This window comes from Protobothrops mucrosquamatus, unplaced genomic scaffold (genome assembly GCF_001527695.2).
Source record: "Protobothrops mucrosquamatus isolate PMUCROS unplaced genomic scaffold, P.Mucros_1.0 scaffold94, whole genome shotgun sequence".
NCBI classification, from domain to species: domain Eukaryota; kingdom Metazoa; phylum Chordata; class Lepidosauria; order Squamata; family Viperidae; genus Protobothrops; species Protobothrops mucrosquamatus.
In genome coordinates this window covers 353761-366129 of record NW_015386469.1, presented here as the reverse complement: position 1 = coordinate 366129, position 12369 = coordinate 353761, and the positions used below count along the sequence as shown (strand labels likewise).

General features: G+C 37.0%; 1 protein-coding gene across 1 annotated transcript in view; it reads right to left on the bottom strand.

The window, feature by feature from the left end:
• Positions 1-1221: 1221 nt before the first annotated feature.
• Positions 1222-12369, bottom strand: part of LOC107284459 (cysteine and glycine-rich protein 1) — a 29121-nt gene continuing 17973 nt past the window's right edge. The window contains exons 3-6 of the mRNA XM_015812520.1: positions 5901-6069; positions 4501-4630; positions 3662-3755; positions 1222-3044 (exon numbers count right to left, since the gene is read on the bottom strand). Of these exons, the coding sequence (XP_015668006.1) occupies positions 2968-3044; positions 3662-3755; positions 4501-4630; positions 5901-6069 (470 nt within the window). The 3' untranslated portion in view covers positions 1222-2967. The remainder of the gene's footprint in view (positions 3045-3661; positions 3756-4500; positions 4631-5900; positions 6070-12369) is intronic.

The following is a 12369-nucleotide window of genomic DNA, read 5'->3' as shown; positions in this document are numbered from 1 at the left end:
CTTATTGTTCTTATGTGTGTGTGTGTGTGTGTGTGTGTGTGTGTGTGCGCGCGCGCGTAAATATTCTAAACCATTAGGATCATTCTGGGAGGGTGGCCTGCCTTGAAAGAATGAGAGGGGAGATGTTCTTAGTCCATAGGAAAAAGAGTGAAGGTTAATTTAAGAACAGATTCTAAGAAATGAAAAAAAAAACCCAGTTATAAGTGAATAAAATCAGAGCAGAAAAAAATACCAATAGATTCTCCTTTGACATGAGGAAGAAAAAAAAAACTTGCTTTGCAAAACTATAAAACTAAAATGGAAATTAATATAGCACAAAACAATGTGTTTAAATTACACTGGTGAAGGAGCACACTACCTCCACTTGGACTAAATAAACAAAGGGACAGGTTTTAATGCATGAACTTCATCTGAAAAGCCCACCTTTAATTGTGTCTCATTCAGACATAGAAGTTGTAAGCATAATGCTCAAGCATTCTGATTGGCCTTTTCTCTTGTTGAAATCTGTCAGAGGTCATCTGAAAAAAATCCCCAACACCCCAGAAGTTTTTTTCCATATTAGAATTTGCTTCCTGAGATCAGACTGGAGGGTCACATGATTTCCAGCAGTGACTCTTGGAATGAGTTTTTCTCTAATCTGGGTCTCTTAGGCAGGCATGTGAAGGGACCGGGGTGGGGAGGAGGGTGTACACAAAAGGCAAGAAAAAAAACCCCACATCCTTTTGGCTCTGGTTTCTGTAAGATGTGACTACAAATCTTTAGGCACTCCTCTATGGATTAAAACAAGCGGGTTTCTTTACATTTATTAAAAGAAAGCATACAAAATTCAGCTCCTGGAACTGCTTCCATTTCCTTAATGGTAGACCCAACACGTCATGCGAGTGGGGGTGGTTATGTGACCAGAAGGGAAGCATTAGAAAAGGCAGAACTTTTGCAATGGAAACATCAGCAGAATCAAGAGGCTCTGCCTCCCTCTGCATTAATTGTTCTGGGTGATTTTTTTTTTCCCCCTGTCCCAGTGCTAACTAGATCTGATCCATTTTGGAACTTCAGCCTTCTTTTGTCAGCTTCTTCTGCCATACTACCTTTGGCCTGACTGTTCTGTTTTCAAAGAATCATCCTGCTGATGGAGAGACAAGGAACCCTGAGCCCCTTCTCATAAATTCTTTCCAACATTCCATCAAATTTGAAAAAATAAAATTTTGTAAAACACACACGAGATTCATTTTGACTGCTTTATTAAAGGCAGAGAAATTTCTCTGAACATAGTTTATGTTTGTAATAGGAATATACCACACTTTGGATTCCATTTCAAAAGGAAACTTCAAAGCACAGGGATGCATGAAGGTAGGACCTGTTTAATGCATTTTAAAGTAACCATATATTTTCTTAGGATCATATGGCTGTCCCTGCCACCCTAGTAAAATCTTGGGAAAGTCATGTTTGGACAATTGTAATTATTACTATTATAGTAATTACTACTATTGTACATGCACTTGGAAGCTTCTTTTCTAAATTATTTTTAAAGCACTGGTATAGTTTCTTCGTTGTGTCTACAGAATTACTGCATTTTAATTTAACCCCCTTATTAAGTACTGAACGGGAATTAAATCATTAATTAGGCTGCATTATAAATGAAAAATATGTGCATTAGGCTCATACTAAAACTATTTAGCATGATATGGGTCCATGAACTGGGTTTTTCAGTTTAAGAAACTAAAAAAACAGTGAAACTTAAGACTGTGAAAGCAGGAGTCTTCTATGTTTAACAAAAGGAGGAACTAGAACTGTCAACTCTGGTCCCAAAGATGAAGATATCTACAATTCTTACTTTTCCATAGTTTAAAAAAAGGAATGCCAATCCATCTTAATCTCCTTTTAATTTTACCAATAGGGATTCACATATCATTCTAAGGCACTGAATCTAAGATATGATTTGTTTTTAAGTGAACAAGCTGTTTTGCTTGGTTCAAACATCACACTACGCTACAAACCATGTTTTCTAAATTATAATAGTTGGGTTCATACATCATACAAAGCCAAATTCAACCAAATCACATTTTAACTTAGTACAATATGTGAATTCAGTAATTATTCAGCTAAGTGGAAAAATGCAAAAATGAAGCAGCAACAAAATGGATATTAATAGTCCCAGTTTTCTAAAAAATGGAATCTGGAAAAATGGTGGATTCTGATTGTCTCTAAAGTCAAACATTTTAGGAATGTTAAAAAAACCCAGATGCATATTGATCTTCAAAAATTGGAAATTTGGTCTTTGAAATTTTGAAAATCAAACTGAATTCTACCAAACCAATATACAAAAGCATCTTAATTAGTGGCCACTGATTAATACATATTTTTTTGTTGAAAATGCAGTATTTACTTCAGCTTGAGAGTTAAAGTGTTTTTTATTTATATTTCCTCTAAAATTTGAGGAATGTGCTTTACTTGTTGTCCCTTTGGGCATTTCTTAATTCGCAGCTTTGCATCCTAGCACATAATGATCACTGATACTTTCCACAGTACTTATTTATGAGACTGTTAATGTGTAACTTAGTATCATAAAATATATTCTAATGAAAATTATTTATGCTGGCCCAGGTTGGGAAAAGATTTTGGAAGACAACTGTTGCAGTATTTGTTATTCAAAAGCAGCTATGTGTTCTGCAGCCGTCTGAAACGTCAGTGAAGACTGAATGCATGGATGTATGTTAAAGGAGGCCATTATTCTAATATGAGCCATGGTGAATTTGAGGCTACTGTATGGCTTCAAAGGGCCCGTGGAATAAGGCCCTTTGAAAGACTGCCCATCTAGCAAAAAGGAGTAGCAGATTGTTACTGTATTACTAATACATACAAACTAGCAAGATAGCCTTATTCTTGCTAAGGATTGGATGGGATAAACTCAGCTGTGGCGAAGCATTCAGTGCTGGAAAGGATGCTTCAAAGCTGCTGGGATCTAGTTCTTCACTGAGAATGGACAAGTGCCCCTGCTCCCTGGCCAAAGCCAAAGCCTTTAGGTCCAAAGTTCTTGGCATAGCAACCTGTTGGAGAGAAGCAGCAGAAGAAACAATCAGCGATTAAACAGGCTCTGAGGTCAGGAAGAGTCATAAACAGTAAACATGTTTACAGACTTACCAGTGAACATGTGCTTAGAAAACAAGAGCTTTCTGTTTTCTGGTTGTCTGCTTTAAGACTTTTTTTCCACCTGGCCTGTCATGCTCTTTTTAGAAATACAATAGAGGTTTGATCAATGGGACTTCTACCCACTATTAATCTAGTTTGCTTAGCCATTCCCACTGGCAAGTGCAGCTAAATGGAGTAATTGAAAGAACTGTGACTTGGTATAGTATCTTATATACCCCAAAGCAATCAAGCATTAGAAAACATCTCTCGAGTAGATAACCTAAGGCATGCTGCTCCATAATCAAATTGCAAATCAAACGAGTAAACGAATGTTACAAGAAACATGTAAGGCATCTGCTTGGCACTCTCCTGAACCTCTAAATCATAACCCATTGCATAAACAGTATTTGTAGATTTTGCAACAATTTTACATAAGAGAACATCTGCATTAGCATCCAATACCTGACTAGCAAGTAATCATTACATGCCATTAGGTATGAACATAAGTGATACATCCTGAAGTAGCAGCTCTTACCCTTGCAATAGATTTCTCCATCTTTATCAGCCAAAGTTGTAGACTCCAGGCCTTTGCCACATTTTGCACATCGGAAGCAGGCCTTGTGCCATGACTGCACATAATACAGAAGACATATTGTTAGTATAGAAGTGAATAATTTCACTTTTGATATCCTATATGAGCTTGACTAGGAAAGCACTGCCCTCCATAAAATTGATGTAAAAGGCCAGAAGTCCTTCTATCAGCTTCCTGTTTCTTATACTGGCCTGTATGAAAATATTCCACTTTGAAAGATAATTGTAACATTTTCACAAAAAGAAAGTAGATTTTGCATGTTTTTTCTGAATTCGCAGAACTTAACAACATTAAATTTGCAGATAATGCACAACCGTATCTGTATGTAACAAGTGATTATTTCTTGATTCTAACATTTTTATTTTCAGATGCATGCCCCAACTATCTTTCTTAGTAATAATTATAGTCTTGGATAATCGCTTAGTTTCAGTTGTACTGCTAACCTTTATCACATGGATAGAAAACTGAGTTGTCCTTGGTATTAATGAATAAAATGCCCAGCAGCCAGTGATGAAGAGTGCTGGGAATTGTACATTAGAAGCAAGAGGAGAGGCACCACATTCTCCACGTTTTAGACATCCTGAAGCATAGAATTTCAAAGAAGAGTATTGTATTCTTTCCTACAAACATATTCACTTATGAATTTATTACACAAATAAAGCTAGTAAATTTAGTGTAAAATGTAATATGGAGAGTAGACTTTTATAAACACAAAAAGAGAAAGCCCAATTTAGCCTAAATTAATATATTCATATTTACTATCTACTAATAATAGTTCTTACCTTTCCAGCTCCAACCACCTTCTCAGCAGCATAGACAGCCTGTCCACAGCGAGGGCAGCCATCAGCACCACCCACCTTTTGGGCAATCCTGGATGCATTAGGATTGTTGGTTGGGTAATGGGGATGAGATCTGTGAGGTTGAAGCAGGGAAACAGTCATTTCATGTTTCCAGGTGTGTATATAGAGACAATGTCAGAGAGGAAAATATTTGGGATTCCCAATTTAGTGTGTGGAAAAGGGGTGGTGGTATAAAGAAAGAAGTCATCAGTATTCTAGGCATAGATACATAAAAAATAAGACTGGTTTTGATTTTTGATTTTATTTTAGCTGATGAGTGTAAGATATATGAGAAAGCAGTAAGAATTCATAATTTTGAAATTACAATATTAAACACTATAAGACCATTGAATTTGTTTATATTCTCAATATTTCTTATCACTGTAATAATGGATACTCAAGTTAAAAAAGATTGACAAGGACTTACAAACACAGACTGGTTTTTTTCTTTTTCATTTTTTTCCTGCACTTTTTATGCTTTCCATTCTCTCCTCTTTCTCTAAATTTAGTTTGAATTAGTTTTTAACCATTGTAATTAAAATTCTTAATAAAATGATATAAATAGGCTGGTTTATAGGTGTTCTGCAACAAATTCATAATTTTATACCTTACAGCAGACATGTCAAACTCGCGAGGTCACGTGACGTCGTGCAACGTATCGGGACAGTTTTGCTATTGCCGGCAATGGGGTGGGTGCGGCTTCCACATGACGCGTCTGGCTCGCGGGCCGGCAGTTTGATACCCCTGCCTTATAGCCTTCAAATTAATTTGCTATAGGTATTTTTCTGTGCTAAATTACTGGTCAAAGTAATTTTAATCAAACTTCTAAGCTTTTCCTCTGAATGTATAGTTGGCTCTGGAACCTGCTATCTAGTAAGCTACTCTCCTTTTCACTTCAAAATCTCAGTGAATAAAAACCAGTACTGGCCAAACATTTTCTGGCATCCACAGTTCTTCTAGCTATGCTTACTTCCCAGAAGTAAAAGAATATACATTTGAACAGAGAACAAGACTTGTAGGGATCTAGAGAATGCTGGGTATACAAATTTACCAATCTTATTTTACCCATTTAAAAATCAACCTTCACTCCATAGTTCAATAAAAATCTAGCATTTCATATAAATAGGTCACAATTATATCTAAGTAGGTTTACAGTGAATTGCATTTGGGACCTAGGATTATGTTTCAGAACAGAAATTTAAATGCCTATTTTGCTGCAAATTGGATTTTTACCAAGGCAACCTCTGCTTTCTTCATAACCACAGTATTTGAATAATGATATAAATTCAAATCAATATATTAAGCAATCAGACTTTGCAGATTTTTTTATTAGTACAACTTACTCTTCAGATTTGATCCCCAATGCTTCACCCTTGTCCATGCTTAAGGTCCCAGCTCCTTGTCCATATCCATAGCCTTTTGGTCCATATTTCTTCCCATAGCATGACTTGCAGTAGATCTCTTCTCCATGCACAGCCACCGTAGTGCTATCCAGATTCTTCTTGCAAACCACTACAGTCATTTGGGAAGGACAAAGATATCAGATGTCATCTTTATAAGCTTAAATATTAGACCTAATTTGTAATATAGGCAACTAGGATATTTGTGGAACCATTAAATACCACTAAATAGTACATTATCTAGGGTGAACAACATATAGCATGGAAGATTATTACCATTTTTTCTCCAATCTAATGCCTTCAATAATGTTGGTCTACAATACAACTCAGGGAACCAATTTGGCTAAAAGGCTGATCTATCAGGATGTCCTATAGCTCAATTTTCTTTTCATTTTTCTTTTTTAAATGTACCTCTATCTTCTTTTGGAGGGCAAAGTCTGGAGATATTAAATCAGTATTTTTCTCTTACACATTTTCTTTAACACAGCAAAGATAAAAGGATCTAATTGCAGAAATGGCACAGAGAAAAAAGCGACAAGTAAGGATCTGTACAGAACACCTTAACGTGAGCAATTTGCTCAGCCATAAACTGTATTATTTTATTTCTGAACTTCCATTCAGAAATAAAAGCAGAAAATCAGCAGTCTTACAAAAGCTTATGCCTCTTAATAAAATTTATTAGTTAAAAAAATGCTACTGGACTTGTGACCTTTTTTTCCTAACAGAGATTGTCCCACAGAATGTCTAGAAAAAAGTACACAGGGAGAGGTAAAGCATCACATTATTAGGGATAATTAGGGATAACATAGACTGTACAGTTAAGTTTTTAAAAAATCAGATAGCAAACAGGGAATTGGGGCCAGCAGGCAAGATACTCAGAAGAAAAGAATGGTAGATATCAAAAAATGGCACATTATTTAAATCAGGGCTTTTCAACCAGTGGTACGGGTACCACCTGTGGTACATTGGCACCTGGCAGGTGGTACGCAACCATCCTAGAAAAGTGGTAGCGGGGGAGGGGAATGAGCTGAACCGGTGGCAGTACTGCACAAGTCTGAGCGAGAGATGGCTAGAGTTGCAGGGCTGTCAGGGCTCAGTGGAAGCACCAGGATCAGCGCCAGGCTCCAGCTGGAGCTCGGGGCTGATCCTGGTGCTTCTGCTGAGCCCTGAAGAAGCATCAATCAGCTGGAAAGCAGCACTGATCCTGGCACTTCTGCTGAGCCCAGAAGAAGCGCCAATCAGCTGGAATGTTGCAGCATCTCCAGGGTCTTGTGATTTACATTCTGATGCTTGGCAACTGATTCATATTTATGATGGTCACAGTGCCCAGGGTCATGTGAAGTGAACAAAACCTGATGCAACCACCCAAAAGACGGGGGGAATAAAAAACAAAACACTCCCCCACCCTACCCCTGCTGCCAATCCTCAACAGAAATGCTCACAACAATGAAAACCTCGGACAGGAGGAAGAGCGCCGCCGGGCGGGCAGGTGTCTTGTTCGGCTGTGGCTTGGGGGAGCACTTTTTTCAGTGCCATTGTAACTTTGAACAGTCACTAAGTGAACTGTTGTAAGTCGAGGACTACCTGTACTTTATTACTTTTTCCTTTTTTTTTTTTGGGTCATCAAGTTTTTGACACCTTGCTAGGCAACTGGTGGTACTCGGATACTGCCATATCCTAAAAGTGGTACAATGGGTGAAAAGGTTGAAAAGCCCTGATTTAAATCACCAAGACTACCAATCTGATATCCATCAAAGGAAATAGTCTCAAGTATGAGAGTGGCCAATCCACATTAGGATTTTTCTGTTTTTTATGCAAAATCTGGATTACTCATAAGGCATTTGTTGTATTTATTACTCTATTGCATTCATAGTAACGTTTTCTGTATATTGCAGTATTTTGCAGGCCAATTCCATGGCATTCTATTTGCAGTATATTTAGTATATTGCTTGATGTGTCTTAAAAATTGTTAAATCAGCCTTGGAGTGGCCAGCATGAGCTCTGTCTTTCCTTTGTTTTTTTCTTCTTGGGGTACTTTAAGTGGGCCCAAGCAGCACCTGGACATACCAATTATCCAAGTATAAACGGAAGCCACTGCTAGTATCTGTGGATGGGTTTGCATTGGGGAAAACTTCTTATGTGGGAGAAGCAGAAAAGAATTGGAGCAGCCATCAGAGTAAAGTGCAGCTTAGCAGATGACTAAGAGTGGAAAGAGGAGAAGGCATGGACTCTAGTAAACTAACAATAGACAAATTTAAAGGAGAAGTTGAGCCCATCAGCTTCCCCATTCCAGCAGAGATGCTGAGAGCCATCAGCCAGCTACTAAAGCACCTTTTCCCCCCATCAAGACAAATTGAGATACTCTAAAAAGTCAACACTAAAGCCACAGTTCATGACTATAACTGACATCATCTGACGATAACAACATTCAAGATGGCTACATGGTGACTAAGGAATTTGCTTTACTGTAATTCAAGCGATAGAAGTCCAAACTGTTCGTAAGGCTGTTTTAGAACTAGACCATAGGCATAGATATTAGTATAGACAAAATACAGCTTTAGTGTTTGTGTGTGTGTGTGTATGTGTGTGTTGTCCAGAGAGGCTGGATTCTGTCATTTATTAACATATGATTAGAACAGCAATTGTCTGTGAGAAAAAAAAATTAACTTGGCTCCAGGATAGGCTGCAACCAAAGCTCTCTTCTTGTTGTGATGGACTATAGCAGCTAGCCTTTAACAGCCAGAGCTTTTTGAACCACAATAAATTGTCTTACTCTTAAGGAATGCAAATAGAAAATCAAATATCCTCTCAGGAATGCAGTAGAGGGAACAGTAGGAGCAGTCTCTATATATGGAAAACACGAAGACTGAATTTCCCGTCCTGATGACCAAATATGGTGTTTGTCTCCCTGGGCTGGCAAAGGGTTGGCTGAGAAAACCACCAGCAGGAACAGTAATAAAATATTTAGCCATGAAAGGAGGATCTTTAGAAGAACTTCCCCCCCTCCCCCATAAAGAAACAGCTAATTTTTCTTTTATTGTCCTGGAATGAAGTTTGTGCTTGCCTGCCCCTAAGATCCTATAAATTACTGTGGCTCCAATATTGGAATTTTAAGAAAAACTTTGCCTTGCACTGGCAGAGCCATATTTAAGGCATCAGCTTTTACCAATGATATTTTATTTTTCCAAACCTTTTATTTTTCCCAACAGTCTTGTTCCCATCTTAGAAAAGTAATCATTTACCTAGCCCTTTGTGCAAATTTTGATGAATTATTTCAAAACTCCTCACCTAAATATTAATCCACTTGTCATCAAATGTTCAATGTGTGTGTGTGTATGTATTGAGAACAAGCGCACAAAGAAAGAAAAGAACGATGCCCTCCCTTTGATAATTCTGTAGCACACCCACATATATAGAGAAATATAGTGCCTATTTTTATATAGCAGGAGCCCACGATTCATTTACACTTCTAATTTGTTATTAAGTCATATTGAACTATAAACCTCTCTGCTATAATCAATGCAATGATAATTGATTCATTACTACTTTAGTCATTCTTCTAGAGAAATTATCACCCATTCTTAATTTTTGTCCAAGAAATTTGATACAGTCAGTGTGCAAAGCTCATTCTGAGCAACTAACCACTAACCCTAAAGTTTAATCAGAACCTATCAGGACTAACAAACAATTTTTAAAAAAAAAAGATTTAATTAAGAACTTCCTGTTTTCCAAAGCTTCTGGATAGTTTACTGATGAAAGCTATAATTTAATTTTTGGAGATTTAAAGTATTTATTTGCTACTGTCTGATAGGTGTTTTAAAATAAGAGGTGTAAAAGTTTCATAATAAATGACACAATGGTGATTTTACTCTATCTCATCTAAGTTCACTCTTGTAACACATTTGGTAATGCAGCTTCTTGTTTGTGAGCTGACAGCCTTTAATCCTAAATATGTGATTTTAGGGATATAGTAATATAATATCTGCAGTCATAAATCAATGGGGAAGCTTGCAGGGAGAAAGTTAATGGGGATCATGTGATTGCAGATGAGGGCAGGAGCATGGCGGCAGCTTTGGACTGGCAACTCTTCTTTCTTGGGAAGTTTGAAGGAAGAAAGTCAATGGGGAACCTTGCAGGAAAGGTCCCAAATTGCTTGGGTAATTCTATGCAATCTCTGCCAGTCCCTCTGCAATAGTGAATATATCTGAAAGGATGACCCAGTGTTTAGTATAATCTAGATCAGGGGTCCTCAACCTTGGCAACTTTAAGACTTGTGGACTTCAACTCCCAGAATTCCTCAGCCACCTTTGTGGCGTTGAAGTCCACAAGTCTTAAAGTTGCCACGGTTGAGGACCCCGATATAGATTATAGTTTAGATAGTTTATTAATTAATTAGTCTTATGGCCATATCCAAAATATAAAACAAAAATAAAATACAGGATCTAATTCCTGGGTAAAATAGATAAATGAAAATACAGAAGTAAAATACATATGTAGTAAATAAAAAGACTCAATATTCAAATAAATACATCAACTTTATAGGATACTTCAATCTGTTCGATGTAACGGGTTCTTAGTTCAACTGCCTTAACTATAAATTTAGTAGATCTGCACTGTATACAGTAGAGCCCAGGAGGCAATAGGACAGTATGCAGTTCAGATCTCAGTGGGCTGTTCTTTTGAGTAGAAATGTTAACCCTAAGAGGGGCATATAGTTGACAATCAAACAAAATATGAGCAATATCTTCGATGGTTGGAGCACCACATATACAGTACATGTCCTCTCATGAGATAGCAGATGGTGGAAGCATCCATATTTGGCCACTGAATCCAACAACTCAAATTTAGCTCTAGAACAGTGTTTCTCAACCTTGACAATTTTAAGGCATGTGGACTTCAACTCCCAGAATTCCACAGCCAGCATTGCTGGCGGTGGAATTCTGGGAGTTGAAGTCCACATGCCTTAAAATTGTCAAGGTTGAGAAACACTGCTCTAGAATATGCCTTTCTGGAGAATTATACCAAACTCATTAACAGGTATTTTTCAAATTGGAAAATGGTTCTTAGCCAACCAACTGAAAGATCTATTTTTTGCCAGTAACTCCATGTCAGTTTGAAGATTCTCTATTTAAAAACTTCCCTTGCCAGGGAATGTAGTAGTAAAATAATAATATAACACAACTGCATGCACCGTATTTCATAATATCATTTACTCTGATACTCAGGCATTTTTTAGTCTCATTACCTTGATAAGAAATATAATTCTGACTGTAACATTTGGTTTTTTTTTACTTGATTTGTTAGCCATTTCCTTCACTGAAGCAATTCTATTATATATGGCAGTAATACAAAAAAAGCAATTAAGTTGCGCCGGACGGTATAGCCTATTTTTTTCTTAGCAATTTACAGTGTTCTGTAGATAGGTACAAAGGCTAGGCAGCTCAAAAGCTTGATTTATAACAAAAAGATTTGTTTTATACACACACAAACACACCAGAAGGTATGAACAGACATACTGGCAAACAAAACACTTGGTTACAGCATTTCTAAAAATGCTGTGGGCTGGATGAAGCTTTTGCCTGGAAAGATGATTCAAAGAGAATTTGGTCAAATCACTGAATCAATTTTCTGAACTGGCCTGATTTTTGGGACTTCAGGGGAAGAAATGAACAACTACAGCAGACTGAAGAGCCAGCAAATAGAAAGCTATTATCTCTGGTAATCCTTAATGGACTTTTGCTGGTCAAGACTGAAAGGAGATGAGGCTTTAAGGATTTGTTTAGAGATAAGAGATGGGACAAGAGTTGAGGGTTTGGTATAATGGTTAAGACACCAGTCCAGAAACCAGGAGACTATGGGTTCTAGTCCAACCTTATCACAAACCCAGCTGGGTGATCTTGGGATAGTTACTTTCAGCCCTAGAGAGGAGGCAATGACAAATAATTTCTGAAAAACCCTGCTATGAAAATCCTAGGGATTAGGCAATCTCTGAGAATCAGTCATGATTGAATGGAAGAAAAAAAAGAGAAGGTGACAAGTTGTTAACATTGTTTATACTTGTAATGAGGTGGGGAAGTCATTTCTTTATATATTTCTTTTCTTTTTCTTTACTATATTATTATTTTTTCTTTTCTGTACTATTTATTTTTTTAGTTTGTGTTAGTCTTTCTTTGTAATAACATAATAAAACTATTATTTAAAAACATGAACCGGCCTGATAATTCATGCAAATGTTGAATCAAATTAGATACTTACAAAATGATTTTCTGAACTGAGTTAACCATTTAGATCAAAATAATGATCCCCCCCCCTGAATTAGTACTGTGAATTGTATTTTAACAATGATCTGAATGGAATCAATAATTACATCATATTTTTTCTTTAAAAAATCAAGCAGGCTCCAAGAGCAGTA